This window comes from Lasiodiplodia theobromae (assembly GCF_012971845.1).
Source record: "Lasiodiplodia theobromae strain AM2As chromosome Unknown scaffold_9, whole genome shotgun sequence".
In the NCBI taxonomy this organism is placed as follows: domain Eukaryota; kingdom Fungi; phylum Ascomycota; class Dothideomycetes; order Botryosphaeriales; family Botryosphaeriaceae; genus Lasiodiplodia; species Lasiodiplodia theobromae.
This window is the reverse complement of record NW_023336585.1, coordinates 433,337-458,660: the sequence shown is the minus strand read 5'-3', so window position 1 is coordinate 458,660 and position 25,324 is coordinate 433,337. Positions and strand designations below refer to the sequence as shown.

At 54.4% G+C, this 25,324-nt stretch overlaps 6 protein-coding genes across 6 annotated transcripts; 3 read left to right on the top strand and 3 right to left on the bottom strand.

The window, feature by feature from the left end:
• Positions 1-1,952: 1,952 nt before the first annotated feature.
• On the top strand, positions 1,953-3,901 carry LTHEOB_3537 (Phosphate:h+ symporter protein; the record flags this gene model as incomplete). Its single annotated transcript, XM_035512471.1, has 4 exons — positions 1,953-2,022; positions 2,074-2,536; positions 2,590-3,401; positions 3,519-3,901. The coding sequence occupies 4 exons, from the start codon at positions 1,953-1,955 to the stop codon at positions 3,899-3,901; spliced, it is 1,728 nt and encodes a 575-aa protein (XP_035362625.1).
• Positions 3,902-6,210: 2,309 nt separating this feature from the next.
• On the bottom strand, positions 6,211-7,299 carry LTHEOB_3536 (Fha domain-containing protein; the record flags this gene model as incomplete). Its single annotated transcript, XM_035512470.1, has 1 exon — positions 6,211-7,299. The coding sequence occupies one exon, from the start codon at positions 7,297-7,299 to the stop codon at positions 6,211-6,213; it is 1,089 nt and encodes a 362-aa protein (XP_035362624.1).
• A 451-nt stretch (positions 7,300-7,750) lies between these two features.
• Positions 7,751-11,395, top strand: LTHEOB_3535 (Viral a-type inclusion protein; the record flags this gene model as incomplete). Its single annotated transcript, XM_035512469.1, has 4 exons — positions 7,751-7,894; positions 8,050-8,649; positions 8,747-8,957; positions 9,009-11,395. The coding sequence occupies 4 exons, from the start codon at positions 7,751-7,753 to the stop codon at positions 11,393-11,395; spliced, it is 3,342 nt and encodes a 1,113-aa protein (XP_035362623.1).
• Positions 11,396-16,497: 5,102 nt separating this feature from the next.
• LTHEOB_3534 (Zinc finger protein 58) lies at positions 16,498-16,935 on the bottom strand (the record flags this gene model as incomplete). Its single annotated transcript, XM_035512468.1, has 1 exon — positions 16,498-16,935. One exon carries the CDS (start codon positions 16,933-16,935, stop codon positions 16,498-16,500), a length of 438 nt encoding a protein of 145 aa, XP_035362622.1.
• A 5,353-nt stretch (positions 16,936-22,288) lies between these two features.
• Positions 22,289-23,042, bottom strand: LTHEOB_3533 (Cupintype; the record flags this gene model as incomplete). Its single annotated transcript, XM_035512467.1, has 4 exons — positions 22,289-22,371; positions 22,459-22,580; positions 22,646-22,704; positions 22,788-23,042. The coding sequence occupies 4 exons, from the start codon at positions 23,040-23,042 to the stop codon at positions 22,289-22,291; spliced, it is 519 nt and encodes a 172-aa protein (XP_035362621.1).
• A 546-nt stretch (positions 23,043-23,588) lies between these two features.
• Positions 23,589-25,003, top strand: LTHEOB_3532 (Fumarylacetoacetase; the record flags this gene model as incomplete). The annotated part of the gene is made up of 3 exons (XM_035512466.1): positions 23,589-23,780; positions 23,830-24,021; positions 24,095-25,003. The coding sequence occupies 3 exons, from the start codon at positions 23,589-23,591 to the stop codon at positions 25,001-25,003; spliced, it is 1,293 nt and encodes a 430-aa protein (XP_035362620.1).
• Positions 25,004-25,324: the final 321 nt, after the last annotated feature.

The following is a 25,324-nucleotide window of genomic DNA, read 5'->3' as shown; positions in this document are numbered from 1 at the left end:
TTGATTTGCTGAAAGTTTTTGTATATATATAGAATGTGGTTTTTTAGTTTGTACGGTAGATTGGAAATTCCATCTCGTCGGGTCGATCATGGAAAATCGATTAAAGTGAGTGACAAGATCGGTCCAAACGTGTCTCACCAGTATATTTCACCCAATTTGCCTCCCGTCATCCATCGTTCTTGCACATTTTTGCCCGATTAATGTCGTCTACCCGTAGCCTTGGAAGAAATGTGGGTTGCTACAATCATACGATCATCCGTTGGCAGTGGCGAGGGCGAGGCACACTCGGCGGTCGCTCAAGAGACGGAATCCCCCACTAAAATACTTACGGCTGACCCTATCGAAGGCTTTCATGCAGCGTACGCCACACGGATCCGGCAGCTTCCTCGACTAGCAAGGATGAAAGCGGGCATGCCGAAAAACCCGCCTGCTATCCGAATGCGCCGCGGTTAATTGCGCTCGTGGGGGGTTTACCAGGCCCACGACACACAAGGCGCCCGACGTGCCGGAGCAAGGCTGATTCGTATGTCCTCCGCCAGTGCGCTTCTGGAATAGGCTCCGAGATTCCAGGGTCATGCTCGCGACGTGCAAGGGCTGTGTGTGTGTGTGTGTGTGTGTGTGTGTGTGTGTGTGTGTGTGTGTGTGTGTGTGCTAAAGGTAGATCAGAGAAGCTCCAAACGAGCGGGAAAGGGCAGGGGTGCCATGAGGCATTGACGCAAGGGTGGGATGGGGGAGCGGGCGACCCACGTCTGCAGAAAAGATTTCTGACGGGCAGGAGATCAGCGCGCGCGCGAGGCGGAACCGCGGTCAGCTAGATCTAGCAGCCGCCACGCTGGGATGCCAGGGTTGAGGTGTCATCGGGACCGCAGAGAAGTGACCGACGCCATCTTCGACAAGTTCTAGAAGGAAAAAGCAGAAGTGGCTAACAGATGCGCCAGACAGCAACGCGTGGCGGATAGCAATCGCGAGTTATCCATTGGAGATGGCATGGGCACGACACGTGGTGGTTATCGCACACCTCCCACACTCGCTTTCGCGTCGGAGGAAGGCATTGACTAACACGAGCGGACGATGCCGATTGTGGTGAGATGGAGGATTCTGTCGCGTGAAGCACGCCGAGCTCCTATTCCAGAAGTGCTTGTCCCTCTCGCGTGCCATTGCTTGGTGGCAGCCACTTCAGCGTTGGCACGCTGGGGCTGATGCTTGAAGCTGCTTGTCGCACCCTCCAAGGCCTTGGAAAAGTCTTGACGATCTCAGCGGAGCAGTGAGTGAAGAAGCCTCCAATTCCCGGAAGGGTAGGTGATGGCCATGGCGTGTGCTGCAGGGCCCAAGACCGAGAAGCGGCAGCGGACGCTTTGCCCGAAATTGCAGAGATAGCATGCGTATCCGGGTACGATGTGTCTTTCTGCCTGTCAGAGGGCGGATGTTTTCAGGAAGGTTTGCAAGGGAGGGCGAGGTAGGAATAAGCTATGGGGGTTGCTAGCGCTAGCCGTGATTGGCTGAAGCTTCGCACGTGGGCCGTCTGATTGGCTGGCACAACACCAACGGTCTCCTCCGTCAACCTACGCCACAAATTGCGCCAACTGACAAGGTGCCCAGCTCTTGGCTGGCCTCTTGCTCTCTCTTCGCTGCGGCTGCTGCTCTTGGATTCGTCTGGCGCCGCTTGGCAGGGCCCGGCTGCTCCGTTGCTGCATCCACTCTGACCTCCAGACACGCCCCGGCTAGTCATCTCCCCTTGCTCGTGCAAATATGCACGACTCTCATTGGCTTTATCTCGATGCCTCGCCGTACCATGGCCCGGCCTCAGAGGCGTTTTCAGAAAAGTCTCGGAAAACGCCTCGTAAGGTGTACTCGCAATGCTTCGTACTTAAGTCGTCCCTGCCGTGTCATGCTCAGCTCTTCTCTCGCTGTGTCGCTTCAACCGCCCATTCAACACCAAGCTTTTGCCAACCATGGCCGCTGCTCCTGTCCACAAGACCGCGGGCGGGAACGCCGCGTTCCACAACTTCCACAATGACTACGGTACGCCCACCACTCGACCACCCTGAGGCCTGGAGACTGACTCTTGCACAGCCCACATTGCGGACCCCAACGAGCGCAGACGCCTTGCCCTGGCCGAGATCGACAAGGCTCCCTTTGGCTGGTACCATGTGCGTGCCATCGTCGTCGCAGGCATCGGCTTCTTCACCGATGCGTATGATATCTTCGCCATCAACCTCGCCACCCCCATGCTGGGCGTCGCCTACTGGCACCACAACAAGGGCTCGATCCCTCAGGAATCGGACACTGCCATCAAGGTCTCCACCAGTGCCGGTACCGTCATCGGTCAGGTCGGCTTCGGTGTCCTGGCCGACATGGTCGGTCGTAAGAAGATGTACGGTCTCGAGCTCATCTTGATCATCTTCGCCACCCTCGCCCAGGCTCTTTCTGCTCCCTCTCAGTCCATGTCCATCGTCGGCCTCCTGGTTTTCTGGCGCGTCCTTATGGGTATCGGTATCGGTGGTGACTACCCGCTTTCGTCCATCATTACCTCGGAGTACGTGACCACCCAATCCCTATCCAATCACTTCCCCTCTAACACAGCTGCAGGTTCGCTACCACCAAGTGGAGAGGCGCTATGATGGGTTCCGTCTTCGCCATGCAGGGCTTCGGCCAGTTTGGCGCCGCCATCATCGCCCTCATCGTCACCGCCGGCTTCAAGGACTCGCTCGAGACTGCCTCCTCGGCCGCCACCTGCAGCGGCGTCTGCTCGCTGGCCGTCGACAAGATGTGGCGCGTCATCATCGGCTTCGGCGCCGTCCCCGGCTGCATCGCCCTCTACTACCGCCTGACCATCCCCGAGACGCCGCGCTACACCTTCGACGTGGCCCGCGACATCGTCAAGGCCGGATCGGACATCAAGGCGTACAAGGCGGGCGAGCACCAGGGCCACCCGGACGAGATCACGCGCGTGCAGGCCATGAACGAGCAGGCGCCGCAGCTCGAGGTGCCGCAGGCGTCGTGGCGCGACTTCGTGGCCCACTACAGCCAGTGGAAGTACGGCAAGGTGCTGCTGGGCACGGCGGGCTCGTGGTTCTTCCTGGACGTGGCCTTCTACGGCCTGGGCCTCAACAACTCCATCATCCTGACGCAGATCGGCTACGGCACCACCGGCACCAAGAACATGTACGAGTACTTCTTCAACTCGGCCGTCGGCAACCTCATCCTCATCTGCGCCGGCGCCATCCCGGGCTACTGGGTCACCGTCGCGACTGTCGACACCGTCGGCCGCAAGCCCATCCAGCTCATGGGCTTCACCATCCTCACCATCCTCTTCTGCATCATCGGCTTCGCCTACCACCAAGTCGGCCACAAGGGGCTGCTCGCCCTCTACGTCCTGTCTCAGTTCTTCTTCAACTTCGGTAAGCCAGTCTTCCCTTCCCCTCTTCCCAACCCTGCTCCCCCTCCCCCCCCCCCCCTCTTCTCTCTCCCTCTCTCCCTCTGTCCCAACCAAACTAACACTTTCCACCACCCACCAGGCCCCAACGCCACGACCTTCATCGTACCGGGCGAGTGCTTCCCGACGCGCTACCGCTCCTCGTCTCACGGCGTGTCCGCCGCCGCGGGCAAAGTCGGCGCCATCATCGCGCAGGTGCTCATCGGCCCGCTGCGCACGCGCGGCGCCACGCCGGGCAACGCCAGCCCCTGGCTCAACCACGTCATGCAGATCTACGCCCTCTTCATGTTCCTCGGCATCGGCACCTCGCTGCTCATCCCCGAGACCAAGCGCAAGACGCTCGAGCAGCTCGCCGGCGAGGTCCCCGGCACCCCCGAGTACGACCCCTCCCACGGTCATGCCATGCGGGCCGGCAGCAATGACGGTGAGGCGAGCGAGACGTACGAGAAGGGTGATGCGGCGTAGAGAGGCGGCGGCTATTTAAATATTTCTTTTTTGCTTGTAGGAGGCTGAAGTGTTGCTGTTGTCGAATAGAGACAACGAGAAAAAAAAATTGGGATTTGGTTAGTTGGTAGGACTTTTTCCAGGGCGGCTGTCCTTCCTTTGGTCCGGCACTCTTTTTTCTTGCTTGGCATTTTCTTTTCTCCATGATACACCCTTGTTTGACAACCTTGGAAAGGTTGATTGGTCGTACAGTATACAAGTAGATGTGCGTGTCTGATGCGCAGCGTTGAGGAGTAATGGAAGGCCTGAAGTGACGATGACGAAATAATAAAAGAGCCTTGAAACAATAATTAGCAGAATCGATTGCCTAAGTGAACTGCACTTGCTTGCTTCATGACAGAAGTTACTGCATTCTTCCTGCATGGTGATTTGGAGGCAACCAATCAACTGCAGCATAGAAGTAAGGTGCGGGATCTCCGGTGAGACAGCCTTAGCAAAGTCAAATGGTCTTGCGCCCCACTACGCTGGGGAAGTGAAACAAAGGGAAATCAGAGGAGACCAGAAAGTGCCAGAGCGTAATACGAGCTACAGCCAACGTCCAGCAGGAGCAATGACTGTCACTCTTCCTCACTCACCGGCGCCTCGCATCCAGACGAAAAGCGTAGCCATCCGTCCTCGTTACGCTCATCGCGTCATGAGACAAGCACCGACGACGTCCATCTTGCTCTCGTACGATGCCCCTCTTTCCCCTTCCCCCGTCTGCTCATCGGCAACCGGAATAACTGGCAGTGCTAAGGCAACAACATGCACACGAGCATCCAGGCGCGCGCGTTGTACGTAAGCAATCGCCCGACGGGACGGGGCGTCGGCGGGAAGCGCACGCTCCCTCTCACGCGTAGCACCGTTTTCTCGCAACGGCATTCCGTTTCGGGGTTGGTGACTTTATGTAGCGCGCGCGCGCGCCCAGGCGCCTCGCCGAGAGCAGGCCGCACGCGAGGGAAATAAAAAAAAGAGACTAAGAGGAAAAACCAGATAGGAGTAAATAAGAGAGAAAAAGAAAAGAAAGGTACTGTTTGATGTCGTCCCAGCGGTCTGGCTAGATTGTGGAGAAAAGCCGTAAATAGCGCGGCGGCAGGCTACATATGGACAGTGCCAAGACGGGCGGGTGTTGATCGTTATTCCTATCGCTTCAGCGAATTCGAATACGGGGTAGAGCGTTGAAATGTCCTGTTGGCTGGCCCTGTTGACATTTCTTTAAGCTTTGGGGCGACGTGGGAGAGGCTGGTGCGGGGAGGGAGAGGACGTCAGAAAAAGATGACGGAGGTGCCAAATCGTCGTCGAATCAACGTCGGCAAGAACGGCAAGAACAACCATCCATGCTGCTAACCCGATGTGGCAAGGAGCTGTCCGGCTCGGCAAGACCGCAAGCGCGCAACGCCTTCAGCTCGCCGGAAGGACGGCTCCGTCCGTAGCGTAGGAAGGAAAGCGGGGCCCCCTTTGGACGTCGGTAGATATTGTGCACGGCTGCTTGGAGCTTCACTTCGTCGCGCCGCGCGAACGACAAGAGGCCGTCGGCTCTTCAGAGACAGGCTGCCGCCTAAACGGCACTCCGAGGCTCAGGTGCCGGCCGCAATAACCGCACCTGCAGCAGCAACCTTACAAGGGCTCGGGCCGACTACTCGTACCCGTCACCATGGCTCTGCCTTGCGCCTTAGCTGCTGGCCGATGCCTGAACAGGGCCCCAAACAGGAAAGAGAGCGAGCCGGTCTATCGCCTGCCCCGAGCCGCGGGACGGTCCAAAAGGAATAAAACGGGGCAAGCCCGACTAACTGAATTCTCGCCTGGCCCCCGTTCTCCACCCTTTGCCATCCCATCCCATTTGCCCACCACATCAAATCGCCCGGAGGTAGATCCGTCACCCGTGGCCGCCACAGCTTCCCCACCCCACCGCGGCCCTTGCCGTCTCCTTGCTTTTTGTTCCCGGACCCAGTTTTCTATTGCCGCCCAGAGACAGACCCCTTCCAGACCCCCCAAGAAGGTTCACCAAGATTGTCTCGAGGCCAAAAAGTCTAAACCCGCTGCAGCCCGAGGGATCGAGAGATGCACCTCTTCCGGATCAGGCCCGACTAAGTCGACCTTCGAACGTCTAGTCCAAAGGGCCGAATCTTGAGTGCGGCCGAAGCTGTGGCGCAGTGTGGTGTTGATTGCTTGGGTCGTTGTGAGGCTCGGCCCAAAACCTACGTACATGGACATGCCTCCCTGCTGAAGATTATTCATCCTAACGCCTGTCGCCTGTTTACCTTTTTGGTGTTTTGTCGCTGTCTTACCCATCATGCCTTCGCAAGCATCAAGACGTACTCGCGCTCGCTCAGCCCAAACTTGACGACGTCTTTGTCCATGACTTCTACAAATCGTGTCGCCTCGATTTGCTTCCCGTTCAGTATCGTACCGTTGCTGCTCTCCAAGTCGATGAGGTAGGGTCGGACCCTCGCATCCTTGTCGCCGTACTCGTTGACCCGGGTGGTGTGGCGGAACTGTAGCACGGCGTGTTGCTTGCTGGTGCTCGGATGCTCGACGAGCAGATCCGCCACAGCAGCCTCGCGCCCCACCAACCAACAACTGCGGCTCCCCAGCTCGACCGTCTGCAGACAGTCCTGGCCCTTAAAGACGAACAGCCGCCAGTCGTCGCGCGCGGGAGGCTTCCGCGCATCCGGCGGCTCGTTGTACTTCAGCACGATGTCCGTGCCGGCCACCGTGTTCGCCTCGCGTGCGAGCAGGCCTGTCTGCTTGAAATTCGGCTTCTGCTTCTCAACGACAGGCTCGCCGGCAGCCTCGCCAGAGCCGTCGCCACTGCCGCGATACGCAGCTTCCTGCGAGGGAAGCGGCTTGGCGGAGCGCTTGCGGGGCGGCGAGGCGCTGGTCGACGGGCGGCGGCGCTTGGGCGAGCGCGAGCGCGAACGGTGGTCGTGGCGTGCATGCCGGCTGCGGCGCGAGTGGCGGGGCGAGCCGTCGCGATCCTTGCGTCGCTCCGAGCGGTGGTGGTGATGACTGCTCGAACGATCGTCGTAGCGGCGCTTCCTCTCGTACCGGTCCCGCGCAGCATCCTTGCTGCGGCTCCTGTGCCTGTGCTTGCTCCGGCTCCTGCTTTTGCTCCGACGTCGTCCCTCCCGGCTTCGGTCTCGGCGGCGCTGGCGCGCGGCGCGTTCGCCGCTGTCGTCGTCGTCGTCCGACCGCGCGGCCGAGTCATCGTTGTCGTCGCGGGGGCGGCGCGAGCGACGGTGCTTGCCGTCGTCGTCGTCAGGACTGCGCTTCCGACGGTGCCTGTCGCGGGCGCCGTCGTTGCGCCTGCTGTTGTCGTCGTCGTCGGACAGCGAGTGGCGGCGGGCGCGCGGCGGCGGCGACACCGGGTCGGCTGGCATTGTGGCGGGCGACGGAGCGCAGCGAAGCGCAGCTGCACCAAGAGGCTGGGTGGATATGCAGTCGAATCGAGGTTGGCGCTGGCTGGGGGGGTGAGTTAGGCGATGGAGTGCTTTTCACGTTCCTGCAGAGCTTGGAGAGCGGGCGCCAAGCCCACGTCACTGCTGGTGCAATTGGCGCGCCAGAAGAGCTCGCTCGACTGTTTCACCCGCGTCGACTCGTTTCAGCATGCCACCATGCGCCCTTGCAGCCGTCGCAGATGTGCCCGGGAGCACTATTCCCAGGTCGATCTCCCTAGGCGCCCGCATTGGCTTCATGCGCACTGGCTCCAAATGGCTCCATTTTCCACGAGCATTCCCACCGAGCTCCTTCATTCCTTCAGCCCCCGACCTCGTTATGTCGACGGCTGTCCCGCCGTGATTTCTGTTCCCTTCTCCATGTCTTGCTCTCGCCATGGCTTCCAAATTCTTTCCCTGGACCAAAGGCGACCGCCGTAACGACCATGCTTATCGCGTCGACGGCTTGATATCTGTCGACCAATACCCTGTCGACCGGTGGGACTCGCCCTCAGACTTGGCTGCCTCCAAGAAACGGAAGGTCAGCCAGCCTGTTTTCCTAGCCCGCGTCAGAGCTGCATGGGCATGAACTCGGTGGCTGCACAGCCCCGTGCATGCCGTGGGGCTCCCGCTGTGGGTTCCTGAGGGCTGCTTCACGCCTATGTTTCCAATTAAAAGCCACTGACGGGTCTGTAGAAAAGGCAACGGCCAAAGCCTCTTCAACTGCCCTCGACCGCCTCGCGCGCCATCATTGATGCCTCCTCTACCGCTACCGCTCCCGTTTCTAATATCCTCGCTGCCGCGAATGACATGCTCCGCTCTCCTGTCTTCGACGACGCTTTCTCTCTCCCGCAGCCCAACCCAGCGAGACCACGTTCGCGTACTGCGCCTCCCACTCCGACGATTGCCGAGTTGCCCGGCTCAATTCTATTGGAGAACCAAGGCTTTCCCGGCCTGACCAAAAATGCGGAGGCTGGTCAGGAAAATGATCCCTCAACCAAAAGGCAAACGTTGGCCTCGCCTCTCCAAATGTCGGCCCCTGCTGCGCGGATAATGCAGCACAAGAAAAGCTTAAGTTTGAATACTGCCACGTCAAGATGGGGCTCGACTACTGCTGCAGGCTCAAGCAGAGCGTCAGGTCTATTCCACCAGACAAGCGTCGAGTCTGGATCCAGCGCCTCGCAAGAGAAGCGAAGTGACAATAGCTCTCTGCTGCGCACTCCTATTACCGAAGTCACAGAGTCCTCCGGTACATGCAATTTCGCTGGCTCTGAGAGTAGCAACGTTTCCGCGAAGGTATATCACACGCATCCCTGCATATGACCCGTCCAATCACGGCAACGGATCGCACCTGTTCCCTGTCATATGCCTGTGCTGACACCTATAACACCAGCCAATGCGGCAAACACAAGTTTCAGATTCCGAACAGCTCAACGCTATTGTTGCTGCCCAGAACAGGCAGATTGCCCTCCTCAAATCTCAATTCCAGCACCTGCGCATCTCCCATGAGGCCCATGCGTCCACTTTGGCCGAAGCTCACCGCAAGGAGCTGGAGGCGATGAAAGCCTATGTGCACTATCTTGAAGAATCGAGAGATAGCAAGTGTATGTTTTGGATCCACCGTGTTTTGTTTACATGAAACTGACAACAACCAGCGCCACGTCCGCACCTTACCATCCCTACAAGAGACCTTCGAGGCACCAGTCCCGAGGCATCACCACCTACTGAGGAAGGCAAACCGCCATCAATCTCGGATACTGAAGCGACGCAAACAAAACCGGATGACTCAAACACCATGGAACAAGTCAACGAGGCCTCGATATCCGCGGCCGAAACGCAGGAAAGGGTCAATGAGTTGAACAGGAAGCTCGATCTGGCAACCAAACACATTGCAGCCATGAAGGATCAGATGGAGATGCTGGTGGCCCGGAAGGACGCCTACAAGGACCGTGCTGCTGATCTCGAGGTGAGGGTCCAGAACAACCACGAGTTGCTGGTCGACCTCCGTGAGTCAGAATACAAGCTGGAGCTGGAGAGACGTCTCATGCACGAAAAGTACAGAGAGCTCAAAGGAGAGCTGGATTCTCTACGGGCTCAGCCTGAGCAGATCCGTATCAGCAATCTAGAGAAAAGTCTCGCTGAAGAAAAACTGCGCGCTGAACTTTTCGCGACGCAGCTGGAAACGATGCAGCTGCGAACGCCCATGCCTGACACGGTTGCCGAACTTGGAAAAACGATTGACGATCTAAAGGAACTACTGAAGGAAAAGGACGAACAGCTGTACGAACTGCAGCATGTCAATCAAGCACTCAAGCTCGATCTTGAAGAGATGAATACCCAACAAACCAGAGTGGCCGCACAGCACGAGGAGGCTCTTGCATCGGAGGCTCTGAAGCGCAAGGCGGTCAGGGACAAGGTCAAGCAACTAGACCACGAGAACACGGAGCTAAAAGAAATCGTCGAAGCTCAAGGAGAGGATTTGGTCGTTGTTCAAGACGAATATGAGCGCCTCAGGAAACTGTTGCACTCCGAGGTGAGGAGACAGGCGCGAGAAGCCATCTCCAAGAGCATGATCCCTGGAACGCCTTCCAGCGCTGATGGCTATCTGGAGCTTGTGGCGGCGGAGACACGAAAACGTGTTCGGAATCTAATTGCCAAGGAGGGCGAAGAGTCTCCATTGACCGATCCTCAAGAGCGTATCGAGGAACTGGAGCGGGAGATTCAGCATCACGTCAAGGAACTTATCCGCTGCAAGAGGGACAACAGAGGATACAGGAAAGACATCAAGCGCGCAAACACGAAGCTCGACAAGATGCGTAACAGCATATGCAACGACAACACTGCGACAAACCATCTGCAGAGGCATCTGTTTATGCAACGTCCCATCACACCCACGACAGAATACTCACCAACCAACGAGAAGCCAGACATGGACGGTCTGGGTATCTCGAGTGACTTACCATCACCTACAACCTCAGTCCCGCTCTCTCAAGCAAATACGACAGTCAGCGGCAACATCTCAGAAGCATCGACCCTCCTCCCGCAGTCCCACTCCACAGCACCCACCCGCTCCCGCTCCAACACAAACAAAAAACTCCCACCCTATCCATCTCTCCCGGAACAGATCCCAGAGAACGCCTCCAACCCATCCGCCGGCAACCCCCCACCCCCGCCTTCATCATCATACTCCCAGGACCCGCCACCATCATTATTGTCCTCAAGACCGAGAACACCGCGGACGCCCACGACGTACAAGCTCACCCCGACCATCACCGAGCGCACGCCTTCCGTCTCGTCCATCCGGCCCAACCCCTCGGGCTCGCCCGCCATGCTCCGCCGCCCCGCCGCGCAACGCTACTACTCGTCCGAAAACAACAACAACAACCAAACCGAAGCTGTGCCCGCGCCCCGCCGCACCGGCACCCAGCGCTCCCTCCCCGAAAACACCGCCGGCGCCGGCGCCAGGCCCGAGGAACCGCCTCGCCCCAAAACCTCCGGGTCGACCAGCAAGGACGCCCGCCGCCGGAAAAAGCAGCAAGACGCAGCAGCAGCGAGCGAAACCAAAGACAACAACAACGCCGCTGATGACGACGACCCCAACGCCATCACGGCCCTCCCGCAGCGCCCGCCTAGCGGCTGGCGCGCCGAGCGCAAGTCGCAGGAGGAGAAGCTGGGCCTCCTACGCATGCGCAGCGTCATCAATGGTAACATCATCGTCAACGGCGTTGGTGTCGAGGGTATCGTTGGGTCGGCGCTCTTGCGGAGGGCGACGACGAGTAGTTCTGGTAGTGGTGGTGGCAGCAGCAAGGGGGGCAGCAGCAGCAGCGGCAGGAAGAAGAGCGGGAGTGCGAGCGGTGCGGGGTTGGGCGCCCAAGGCGTCGTGAGTCGGTTTAATACGTCGTCGACTTCGAGGAAGAGGGCGGGGACGACGGGCGGGATCATGGGGCTGGGGGTAAAGGAGGGTGAGGATGAGAGGGGCAGTTGGAAGGGGGAGGTCGTGGTGCCGGTTGTGTTGGAGGGTGCGGCGGGGAGGAAGGGGTGAAGAAGTGTTGTTTGATTCTTGCTTGTGTTTTTTTTTTGGTCTTGTATGTGTTGTATGTATGGTATGGGAGGGGTCGATGTGATGTTTTTTTATGGGCGGGCCCATGAGATTTGGGGATTGGCTGGACCTTTTGGGCGTTTTGAGTTGATCTGGGACGATCTGACTGATACCTACTACTACCAGCAAGGCTGAAGGGGGGCAATCTCCGATGAAGACATGTAAATGTTTAGTTTTTTGCTCGCATCCACGTGTTGTAGATTCATCTTGCACTAGAGCACTTGCTTGGTCTCTGCTTCTGAGACTTATACTCTGCAAAGTATGATGATCTTATATTTGCCAGGTGCTTAAGCTTTAAGGCATCCTTCTGTTATAAGCAGTGAATGAACCAATATATACTTAGAATACTTCGTCCTTGGCTTTACGCATGTGAGAAACAAAAAAAATTATCATCTAAGTCATGCATGTAACCGACAAATAATCAGTAAGACTGTTCCCACTTGCTGTGCAACACATTTGGCTCCCTTCCCCAACCAACCAATTACAAACACGTGACTTCCTTGCATCTACCGCAAGTCATTGCCATTCATCAGCGCGACTCTTATAAGTGCTGCCACAATTTGTCACACGAAACGTTTCATGATCTGAAAAAATGCCCTTCTTCGTGTCGTGAAACAGCAAACTTTTCATGAGTAGAAAGGCTGAGCATGCAGGGGGTAGGGGGCTGAGCCCCGTGCCTGAGCGGGGAAACTGAAATAACATCAACCGCAGTGCACACACACAACAGTAACCTTCAACGAACAACCTCTCACGACAACGATCTACTTCAATGGCACAACTCTCATCAGTCAGCCCAGAAAACACACCAAAATGCTAGCTAAGATTATTTCCGCTTGGAAAAATTTCTTGCGCAAGTTTCCTGGCCATGGCAAGAGGAGGTCACGGTTTGCAATGCCATCTTATCCTACAGAGGAAAGGCCGAACGGGGACAAAGGCAACTCAACTCAATCTACAAATACCGCGGTTCTATTCTACGAAAAGATAATTCATCAGTGGAAAGCCTTTCAGAACCCAGCCAAGGGAGCGTTTTGTCTTCAGTGTGAAAGGATAGTCTTGGGTAACCATCCGCGAGATGGTTCCAATTCGTCACGCGCTTTTCTATCTCATGACACCAGGAGCATCCAACAGTCTTTTCCAAGCCAATTACCTTTTGATAAGTCCAAGCGGAGCATGGTCTCTATCATGAGAAATGCAAAAAAAGGCTGCCCATTTTGCCGGCATCTCATAAATTCCTTCAAAACGTATTTCGAGCTTACTCAAGGATCGTTGGAAAAATTGCAATTCTTGCAAATAATTGGACTACACTATGTGCAGAATGATGGCCTCAGTCTCCGAGTGGACTTTCAGGATTCACGAAAGAATGGATATGAGCAGGTTAGGCATCTAATTTTTCCAATATCGGCACCAGCTGGTAAGTAGAATCAAGGCACTCTGTCGATTTTGAAACTGAGAAAAGTGTTAGGCTCCTACTCTTCAAATCTGGGTATATCAAGAGCACCTTCTTTTGACAGAATCGTCTCGGAAGACGGACTGCGGCTTCTACCAGAGGTTTGCGAAAGACTGAACCAGTGGATTCAATGCTGCGTTCAGCGTTGCGATTCCTATACCGACCCCTTAGAACTACCAAGAAGACTCCTTGATGTCTCGGCTCGTCAAGAGAGGGACGGAGTTCAGTTGATAAATACTGAATCATCATTGTCTGACTCAGGACCAGGACAGCGGAAGTACGCAGCCCTAAGCCACTGTTGGGGCCATTCAACCCAGCAACCGATAAAAACCACCCGCGAGAGTCTGAATAAGAAGTTATCCCACATAATACCAATCGAGGACTTACCCAAGACATACCGAGACGCTGTGACTGTTTGCCGTAGCCTGAGAATACCCTATTTATGGATAGATTCTCTGTGCATCATTCAAGACGATACAAGGGACTGGGAAAGGGAATCGCCGAGGATGGCAAAAATATACCAGCAAGCTTTCATCACAATCATCCCGACAGTGGCCGAGTCTTGCAACGACGGCTTCTTGTATCGTCAACCACCTCCTATTCGGCCCTTAGAAATCCAATTTTGGACCCAGCAAGGCACACTGAATCACGGATCGTATTTCGTCAATGCGCCAAACTTCACAAATTTTTCTCTTTTCTATCAAGACACTGCAGAATCAAAATGGGGAAAACGTGGTTGGACTTTCTGCGAGCGCCTGTTCTCAACAAGAAGGATTTATTTTGGGGCAAGGGCTATTCATTGGAGCTGCAGAGGCTTCTACTCCTCCGAACTCGACCATTGTTTGGCAGACGCCGCAGAAGACAGTCTAGTCTCTTTGGCTCAGGAACAACACTCGAAGGATGATATGTATGCTATGTGGTTCGATCGATTTCTGGAATATTCCTGCCGGGAGTTTACTTTCTGGACCGATAGGCTCCCGGCCATCTCTGCGCTGGCAAACGTCGTAGCGAAGAAGACCAACGATCAATACCTGGCCGGAATCTGGAAATCAGATATGGAAAATGAGTTACTATGGTCAGCAACGAAATTCAGAGACCCTGTTGACCCTCTTACATGGTCTGATTATGTTGCACCGTCTTGGAGCTGGCTCGCTCGAGCGCGCAATGCAGAGATCAATCATGCAATCAGTCACCCAAATCAAAGCCTCATCGAATGTGTTGATTTCAGCGTCGAGCCTGAAGGTACCAATAAGTTTGGAAGGGTCCGAGATGGCTTCATCAGATTAAAGGGAACAGTGTTCCGGGTCTCCAGGAAAGAAATCACGCCTGTATCTGGTGGACTGGATTTTTACTGCAAGATCATGCATGAAGGCAACTGCATAGCGAATTGTTGCCTGGATGGCAGCCTACCACACATACTCCATCAGGGCAAATCTCAAGATGCCGAGTCAGGTGTAACACAACCTCGGACATTCTTCCTGCTTCTGATTAGAAGGGGTTTCTGTTTCCCAAACAGACTACGGACAGCGGATTTGAAGCCTGACGACGATATGAACCAACCCTCGGTCATGTCGGGGATCGTCCTGGTCCCAAGCTACCGTGAACGAGACGAGTACTATCGCGCCGGTATTTTTGAGACACGTCAGTGTGGAAACGAGAAAGATTTCAATTTCTTCGACTTGGGCAAAAAGATCGTTAAGATCATCTAGCCCATATCTGGACATATTTACTGCATGAAAGGGAAATTCCGAGCTTCAAGCGAAAAGGTCTACCCGTCATGATGTTTTTGAGACGATGGGGTTGTCGTGGGTGTGTCAAACACAAGAATCCATCCCATTCGAAAGGATTCTACATCACGATTCGTAACGGTCTCGGAAACTTTAACAATTCATGATTTTGGTAAGATCTAGAATAAGCGAAAACCAACGCTTGAAACTGTAGAGGATTCTTTAAAGGGCTAGAGGTATCGGAAAATAACGGGCAGCGGTGCTCCACAATCATGTTTCGAAATTTTTGTGGCCGAGCCAATCAGGATCACTGAGATAAATTCCTTGCACGTTAATCCTCAATTTGATCCATAAGCTGCAATATAACAATTGTTTGAACAAACTTCCTAAAATGGAAAGGGACAATCCTATGAAATAACCAAGCAAATGTAGATAGAGGCTTAGCCAGTACTGCTGATCATTACGCAAAGTCTAAAAGGACTAGGGTTGGAAACATGATACCTTCTGCGTACAAGTTGCATTCGTACAGTACATTACACTTCGGTCTCAACGACCTTGGAGGTGTATGATAACGCAACATCAGGTTGGAAGTCAAACTATCTATTATTCTGCCAAAATTTGGCGACAGATATAAACGTTGTTCCAGGCGTTGTTCGACGAGAGATGTCATGATTTGATTGGCTGCCATCCAAAGGGGGGAGTGAGAACCAGTAATTCCGCTTAGCTCGGTATGCGGCCCCATAAAGTATATATCTAACATTAAACAGGCCAATATATTCTAAGACTTTAAGTGGTGGGAAATATTTGGAGCCCGACGAAACCTGTCACGGGTCGAATCTCCGGCCCTGTGACTACTGTCATCACCGATTGAGTCACGGGGCTTATCGACTATATTCAGTGCGTTCAAACAATTCCGAAGAGCATTCCGTGCAACCTTCTAACAGTACTTCAACTTTTTACTTTGCACCGTACTGAAGTATTTGTAGTGCGAAGCAGCTCTCACAATTAGACAACAGCAGGTTCTCGCATCAAACACCACGAGAACGCCATGTATTTTAGCAGCTGGCGCCAGTGTTCCGTAAATGCAGTCATCTTATTCTGCTGTCAGCTTGAATAGTCGTTTGTGGCTAGTGTCAACCTACATAAACCCTACGTCCCGTTTCTTTGGGAAGCTTGTTTATTGGCAGTCAAGGAAAAGGAAAAATGTACCACACCTTAGCATTTTGATTGCCATTGGGCCTCTCGGGTTGAAATCACCCGAATTGCGTATTTATCGACTACTGCTGCTCTGTCTAAGGTGGAAAACTTGGGTTGGATTAACGCTGTAAGCTATAACGACAATTTTTGAATGTATGTTGAAAATAAACCTTTTACATGTACACTAATGTGTTCTGACAGGACAAATAGCGGTAATCTTCCGTTCAAACCTAGTAATTCGTTATTGGGTTCCATGACGCACTGTGACAACACGAGACGATTCGAGCCGTACTTTGTGCACCGTGGCCTTGCTGGGAAGATCCCAGCACACATGCGCCAGCGCAGAGATATTGGGCGTCTATATCCATGCGACGCATTCCGCAAAGTGTAGCCTAGACTCGTCTGCTGTATCTATGCACATTCCCGATGCTCGTCATAGCCTCTTCCATTTCCGTACCCGGTGCAAAAGAATTTAGGCGTTAGTTCACAGAAAGTGCGATCACAAGTTCAAAACTATAGTGGGTCTTCGTATGAAGAAGAAGATATTCAATTTGGAGAAACTCGAAAGATACCATTCAACACTACTCAAACTACGGAAAATAAAAACTTCTCCGAGCTTGGCTTCCTCCTCAAGTGCATTTCGGATGGAGACCTCCAAGAGCACTGTGAAATGGCTAACCTTGAGTGCGGGTGTCCGTCGCAGTCTCTGCAACGAGTGAGTCGAGCCAAGCGTTGAGTTCGTCTTCGTTGTTCGAAAACTGGTATCCGATGTCGGGAACCCATGAATCGAACCACTCGAGGGCCCGCTTGATCATGTTCTTGTCTGGGGCGAAATGCTTTTTGAAGTGCGCCTTCAAGCGGCTCCTACGCTTGTGTGGAGCCAAGCATTCGGGATAAGGACAGAAGAATGTCTCTCCGGGGGACTGGCAAACTTCCCAGATGTGTCGCTCGCAGTTGTACTTCCGTTGAAACCCCTTTCCACAACAAGGGCATTCCCAACGGGCCGCATCGTTGGATGAACTTCCCATTGTACCGTTCGAGGACGTAGTGTTGGCCGTGTCTCTCCTCTGGAGGGGCTGAACCTGAGTGGGAAGGCTACTGATGACTGGCATCGTGATGCTGAATGTCGGCGATTACTTGTCTTCTTCTGGTCAGATAAGTCAGCAACCCCTGAACAAATATGGTTCTTCTGAATGCCTGCAGAACGAACTTACTATATGTTATTGATAATATGTCACAAGCAACTTTTATTCGCTTTGTCAAGGCTGATATTCTGTCCAGATCTTCGAACAAAACTCATCAGTGAGCCATTCATGCACAACGAAGAGAGTAGACATACCTGCCAAAGATTGTAGTTCACCAGGAACAGATGTTGTTTTTCACCTCTGAAAGCCTGAATGCAGACTTTGCATTATCCGCTAGGGACAGAGAGGTATCAGTCAGGCGTTTTGCTGTCGCGGCGAGTGCTTGTCATCTGATGCTGAAGGTGAGCACAGAAAAGCATCTTCTTTATATAAAAATGAGTACGTACCGGTAGCGCAATGCATAATAAAATTGCGGAGGGCGAAGGATACCGTTATTCCCCAATGGCCGTCGCGACAGGACTATCACATTGTTCGTTCTCCCTCATGTCATGCACTGTCGGCACAATGGACCAACTGGCGACCACGAGCTGTGCCTTTTTCCATCATGCACTCCCGGGGCGACGCACTCCCGCGACTTGTTTCGGGCTGGCTGAGACTGTGCAACACTAAAGGATGCGGCTCAGTGGAGGACCTGGTCGTTGAGGGGCGGCGACGTGTACTTTCTATTCCTGCGCGGGCCTTCGATCACGCACACTGCTTGAGACCTAGGTGTTCTCTGGCGCCAGTGACCCATAAGACCAGTCAAAGATAAAGCGGTACCACTATTGCCGTTTTATTGTAGAGTTGCGTTGTCATCTCGTAGGCGGGGGAGTAAATGCATGGTGGGGCGCGGTCGGTTGACCAGTAGAGTACGTAAAGCGACAATAGCTCGGGAGTAGTTACTTCACATGCGTTAGCTCGATTCAAATCCCCCTCACAAGGGTCTCATATCGCGCGTAGGGGTGGGCGCCAAAGAAAAATAGGGGGGTTGCGGTCGTCGTTGCTGCGGTTGATGGACCTGTTCAAAGCAACGATGAGAATCAGGCTGAAGTTAACGGCGAGCGGGAATCCGGCATTGTTATACAGGCGCTGCAATCAATCAGCCTCGTCGGATAACCTGACACCGGGTCTAGCCTAGCGTGAGGCTCTTTCCGAGGCGTTCATGTAGGCTCTTACAAAGCAGATGTACCGTGTAAGACAATCGTTGAATTTTTTTTTGATTGGGCTAAAATTCAAGACATACCGCCATGCATGACTGCAGCAGCCAGACTGCGTGCGCTGACTGAAAATCAAGGCAACTGGACGGGAAACTAGGTAACTGGTCAGCTCGCTCAGGAGGCTTGCATGAGGCGAGTGCCCGCGCCAAGCCAGCCATGATTGTAATCATTTCGTAAATGCGAGTTCACGTTGTCATCTTCAAAGGTGAGACTATGTATATGGCTTCACCATCAAGTCCGCCGTTACAAGCTTATTTCTATGGTAAAGACATAGCGGGTACGCAGATCCGAACCTGAGCGACCATTCAGCTAGGTGAAGATCTGCTGCTATCGCGACATATGCAACACCAGCTACATCCCTGCGTTGCGCGGCGCGCACAATTTGCTGTACACTAACGCTGATTCCCGTATTCCAAGGATATCCTTAAAGCTCGCCTGTCAGTTTGGTGGTGAGGGTAGAAGATCATATGGTAGTACCTCTACTCCCGCTAGCCCTGGAAGGATCTAAATTGGGCAGTGGCGTACTCCCGAAGGCCCCCACATTCGCCTCCGCGTTGGCGTGACACAATGTGAGCACGAGGCCAGTTCTGCAGGCGAGCACTGCGACGGCAGGGAGCAGCTCTTGAGAGGCTGTGGCAGAGGGAGCAGCATGGGTCAGATAAAGTGGGGCGCATGCGCATGGCGTCGCACGTGAACAATTTATAGAACGAATTGTAGCTGCCGCTGATAAGACTTGATCAAAGCTGCCCCGGAAAAATTATAGTATTCTCTTAAAATCCCCTATAGACGCTATTAAGCCATCATACTAGAGTGCTCATCATCTGTGCTAAATCAATCGTGCTCAATTCTCTTTCGATACTAGATTGGTTGAGTTGCTAAAAGAGGTAGGATGGTGAAGAAAAGGGACCACGCTACTGGCTGCGGAAGAAACGTAAGCGTGGCAAACCCGAAGCATAGCGGCGGGAGCAGGGATTCGGTTGCCAGTAGCACCACGCCGCCCAATACAACGCGTTCGTTTCGGCGTTCAATCGCCGCTCCGCAAGCCAAGCCGTACGGCTTTCTTGTCGGCCTTGCCGCTTCACAGCACTATCCTAAGCAGACAGTCAGTGCTTGTGGGGCTCTGCCTGGCGCGTGGACGGGGGATTCAAGGTTGGCAGATAGGCGAGTGCGTGGATACTTTTGCGACATCAGCCAAAGAGCAAATATTCTCTCGCTGCCATCGTTAGCCCCTAGCCACAACCCACAATCAGTATTGCAAGTTAATGTCAAGAAAGAATTCAAAGATGTAAAGATTAAAAGAAAAGAGAACGGAGAAAAAAGGAAGCAAGAAGCCAGTGAGCAAAACTACAGGCTTTAATCCCTGTGAGCCCGCAGAAACCCTCCTCTGCCCGACCGTAGGGCATCTTCGGAAGTTTTTTTTTTGCGATGATTAAATAGCGATAGGCAGTGGAGGAAACGGCTCGAACGCATGAACGCACAGCCCTTCGGTAGGGCTGGGAAGGGAATCCGCCGGTGTTAGCACTGGCATAGTCCAGTGGTAACACCACCGGATAACAGAAAAGCTGCAGGAATGAATTATGTACCACCCTCTCATCTTTCCAGATGTGTGGTAGATGGCTGCAGTTTGGCTGCCGTTTTCGGCTCGATGCAGAACGTGGCGCTCTTTGGGAGTAATCGTCAGCCCATATTTGAAGAAGGGAAGAGATCGAGTATCACAAGTTCCAACCAAAATTTCTACCTCCGTTCGAAAATCTTCTATAGCCGTGCCTTGCACGGCAGATGACCTGCAACGTGTCGCTGCAGTCTACATACCCAATCCTACAAAAGTCATCACGTAGCTTCTACCCGCTAACTTCTAGCCCGTATTTCTACGACGCCAATACAGTTACCTGGTTTAGATCTACAATAGCTTTGGCCGGGGTCTCAAAATCATCGTGACTGGGATCCCAGAATCATCTGATCGGGGTTCCAGGACCACTTTGGCCCCGGTCCACGCTATGCGACCTTGTTGATTATACGTAAACTTTGGCCTCCAGTACCGAGGATGCAGGTACAGTATCAGGCCCTGATGTGCGGATTTGTGTTGTCAGCTGCATAAGCACCCGGTTCCTAATAGTTTTTGCTCGCGTCCATGTGTCGTAAATTCAATTAGAACTACAGTACTTGCTTGATGAATTTGAATTGTTTGAAAGACTGGCATGTGTGTGGGTGTGGAAATGGGTTATTGGGCACGAAAAAGCAACACGATTCGATTTGCAGGCAGACTGCATCTACCTATCGTCGAAGTAGACGCGCTTGCGTTGGCTCGGGTGAGCGTGCACGCGGGCGGCGGGGCTCGGGCGCTAGCGAGGGCACCATCTGGGGCAGTGAGAGGGAGGGGGCGGGGATGCTGATGAGTGCATTCTTGACGCGATCCGGCTGCAAGGATAGCGAGGACTGGGCGAGCCCGAAACGCGGCCACGGCAGCAGGGGTCTAGCTGTCAGCACCATGCCAGCCTAACTCCCCTGCTGTCGCCGTGTTTCGTGATTAGCTGCTGTGTCGTACGAGGACAGCTACAGATGGGCGCAAGCCAGGCCATACCGCTTGCTTAGCCGCTCTGGCGCATAGCCGCACCGCCCTGAGCGGGAGCAGGCGTGAGATTATGACATGTCCGGGGAGAGCAGAAGCGAATGAGAAGTCAAGGCGCACCTGCCGGCTCGGGCGTCTGGTCTTTGTGCGGCTGAGAACACAGGCCCATGCATCTCGGGCGGTTGCACAACAGCTGTCAGGGAAGCTCAGAAGGTTTACTCGTAAAGGTGTGGCGAGGCGGGAGGCCGTCGTCAACGTGTGTCAATGAACTTGCGACGTGCAGACCAGGGAGAAGACTATCTTAGAATCTCAGTCAAGGCGATCATAGATCTGAACCAAGTGATGGTACTGGCCGCGCGGGAAGGTGTGCTGGGAGCTAATGAGTAGGAGATACACGAAGACTTTTGCGGCATCGATCATGCAGGCCGCAGTGACAAGGCTGACTGACGTGCAAGGCGCGGCCACAAGACACAGGTGCCGGCGCAGAGACCACAGCCCTGCCATCGGGCCGGCGCGCTTGCCTGCCAATCCCCTTGTCTTCCGACAGATACGACACCGTCTAACAGTATTTATAACCACCCGAGAGGCAGCAGAATACCCACTCTGCCTGTTCTTTACCCCACTGATTGTCGTAAATTTTCCCCTCGAGGCACGCAATCTGTACGCTTGAGATAGCCTGATTGGCCAGCGATGTCTAGAAACAGTAAGAAACTTCACCCAGGACTATGGAGATAAACATTTGTCTTACCATGATGCGAAAGGAACGGGATCGACTCTGTGGTCAACCGAGGCCATCACTGGCCTTGTCGCTGTCATACTCATGGTGGCTATTCCATTTGTTGTCTATGTGAAGCGTCGTTTCCTTTCCAGGCTTTTGTGGAGGTGGCTTCAGCATTTGCAGAGAGTCTTCGGCGATGATCGAGGTACAGTGACTCCAGCATTCACGTTCAAGACCTTTATCTCATAGGTGCCTTGTCAAACCATTGAGTGGCTGAACTTGGGCTTTGACAAATGAGCGCTGACGCAGCCTGATGTACAATGTAGCCCTTGACGACCGGAACGCGCTTCCGTTGTGGGAAGCACCGCACGTCTCTTCGTATGAATCACCATTCGATGTGACGGACCGGGAAACTTCGAGCTGGCGGGAGCTTTCTGAGATGAGATTGCGCAGGAGCAATACCGATGACGAAATGTTATGGTGGTGCAATTCGGATTTCGTAGAAAACGAACTACGTCCAGTTGAGGTTTCGGTACCGGTGACGTAGAAACTGGCAAACAAAGTGTCTCTGATGCTCGAAATGTCAGACTTGTATGTAGATCATTCAATGTTGACAGAGAGTAGTCGCCATTCGCTTCGTGCACGTTCTCAGGCGCTCTCCATACGCCATGGCTTGCAGTCAAACATCATCCAGTTGAAAGTGATCCAGCTGCTAAGGTAAAATCGTATTTAACAAATTGTGCAATTCACAATGTGTTGTGACTGGTGACTGTCTGAGACACTACCAAATATCATACACCAATCTAAACTGCACAAATCTGCTTACGAACTTATTTTTCACTTTCCGCCCGTCGTGACCTCCTTGTCCGAGAATCCAGTCTTCTCGAACGGCTTGCCGTCTATCTCCACCGGTTCCGCAGCTGTAAGATGAAGCATTAGCAAAGTTACGAGATCAGCATTACATGATTCGATGAACATTGCGGGGCAGGTGAAACCATGAGTCGTACCGATGAGAACGAAGTAGATCCTCGCCGGCTGGTCCGTAGGATTCTTCCACCCATGTATCGTCCCGCGCTGGACGCACACGTCTCCACGCTTCATGCGCTTAGTCACGCCGTCATCGAGGTAGCTTTACCAACCACTCCGGTCAGAATCCACAGAAAGGGAAAAAGTACGCAAGCAGTTTAACGTTACCATTCGACTTCGCCCTCCAACACGATTCCGAAGTCTAGAGAGACTGTCCGGTGGAAAGGCTACGAAGGAGAGTGAACTCTGAGTTAGCATCACTCGTTGTCAAGATAAAAAACGGCTGATTAAAAAACGGCTGGGCAATTACCGTAACGGTATTCGCAGGGATATCGACGACACGCAGCACGACGCCGTCCTTGTTAGACAGGCTCTCCGTCTTCGTCTCGATGGGATCCTTGAAGCCGTTGTTGTTGGCGGGGAACTCGTGCGTCTCCCAGAGCACGGCGAAGGAGGCGTCCATGTTGGTCGCCTCGGGCTCGATGGTGTGGTCCTTGAGGTAGACGGCCTTGCCCTTCTCGTCGTGGCCGGTGACGAGGCGGCGGGGAGCGGGGAACAACGCCATCTTCTGGTGTTTGCAAGTGTCTCACAGTAATGTCAGATTAGAGTTGGTGGGGGCGGCTGTTGCGGGGCCAAATTTACTATTTGTTCTGAGTCCAAGAAAGGCAGGGCTGACTGGGGAAAATGAACAGAGTGCAAAGATTAAAAGAAGTGAAATAGAGGGATGACCGGAGAAGGCGGGTTCGGCTCTCCTCAAAAATAGACGACCGGAGAGGAGAGGAAATGGGGTAAGGTCAGGCTGCATGCAGGGCGGGGATTTCACCCGCCCGGAACCGATTCGCGGTCCCGGCTGTAACCGCCAATCACTCCCTTCACAAGCAATGCTCAAGGGCTGCCGGAAACGAAAGCTTACGGGATGTGGAGAGATCCTGCAGCATGTGCGTGGAACGGCCCGTGGGGTCCTAAAAGCCCCCCCGCCGCCGCTGACCTGCTCTTAAATTTACCCTTGGCCGGATAAGCTGCCGCATCACTGCTGCTACTTTACTGACTTCACATCCTTCCATTGACACTAATCAACCACTACAGCGAAAAGGTTGTTCAAGTATCCAGAATGGGATTTACACCCGACATCGCCGAGGGCTCGCCCTTCACACTGGCAAACATTCCCTTCGGCGTGTTCTCGACGGCTGCCGTTCTGCGGACATCTTGCGCAACTGCCATCGGCGACTACGCGCTTGACCTTCGTAAATTGAGCGAGAAAGGCATTTTCAAAGACAGGCAGGTCAGCGAGGCATTCGGCCATGTGAGTCTCCCTCTGCCCACAAAGTGGTTCTGGCGTTAACAATTCGAAGCATGATCTCAGCATCTTCGCCGCTCTCCCTCGAACCGTACGAACAGCTGCTCGGCAGCAGATCATCGACGCGGTCAAGAGCGGATCAGTCGACGAGAAGTACTTCGTCCCGCTCAAGGACGTGAAAATGCACCTCCCCATGGAGTGCAAAGGCTACACCGATTTCTTCTGCTCCTGGGAACACTGCAACAACGTAAGCTACCCCCTGCTCTCTTCGACACTCATAATCAAACCGTACAACCCTCTGACCTACCATCTTTCTTCAGTGTGCCCCCATGGCCGCGGGCAAGATCCCCGACAACTTCTTCAACGCGCCCTCCGCCTACAACGGCCGCGCCTCCAGCGTCATCCCATCGCCGCACAAGATCCACCGACCCAGAGGCACCTACTGGTCCCCATCGCCCACAGACCCCAACAAGAAGGCCATCCACGCGCCCTCTCGCGCCGTCGACTACGAGCTCGAAATGGGCGTCATCATCTCAAAACCCCTCCCCTACGGCTCAACCCTCCCCTCCGCCTCCGCCGCCGCCGACCACATCTTCGGCCTCGTCCTACTGAACGACTGGTCAGCGCGCGACATCCAGTTCTTCGAGCTGCCTCCTTTGGGCCCCTTCAACTCCAAGGCCTTCGGCACGACCGTGTCGCCGTGGGTCGTCACGCTCGACGCGCTCGCGCCCTTCGCCACGACGCCCAAGCACGCGCAGACGCTAGCCTCGCCGCTGGACTACCTGCGCCACGACGAGAGCCACGCCGCGTCCGCGACCTTCGACATCAAGCTGTCGGCGCACCTGCAGCGCGATGGTGCTCGTCACAGCCTCTGCACCAGCAACCTCAAGTACCTGCTCTGGACCCCCTTCCAGCAGCTGGCCCAGCAGGCGTCGTCGGCGTGCGGCATGCGCACCGGCGACGTCATCGGCACCGGCACCGTGTCCGGCGACGCAAAGGACCCGCAGACGGGCGAGAAGGTCGAGCTGGCCTGCCTCTTCGAGGCGACGCTGAACGGCACGAAGCCGTATCGCTTCCCCGCGGCCGCCGCCGGCGGGAAGGAAGTGCAGCTGACGTACCTGGAGGACGGCGACGCGATCGTGCTGGACGCGAAGTGCATCGATGCCGAAGGCAGGACGGTGCTAGGGTTTGGAGAGTGTGTGGGGGAGCTGCTGCCGCCGGTGGGTTGAAAGTGTTGAGGGAAGTGCGGGGGAGGGGTAGCTAGCTAGCGCGGGGTGGTGGGTGGTGGGGCAGCAGGGGCGTAAGATTAGATTTCCAACCCAGCCAGGCAGGCGGGGAACCGAAAAAAAAGGGATTCCGTCGGCCGGAAGGCGCGGGGCGGAATACCTGCTCAAAGACCCTGCGGAAGAGCCTCAGACCTTATTTTCGTCCGAAAAAAACTGTACCCCTTCGCATTCTGAACGTTGCAGTGTATCTTACTGCAGCTGCATGTTTACGGCTGAAGTTCCAATCTCGTGTCGCAGGACTGCTGCAACCCTGTGTCTTGCGAC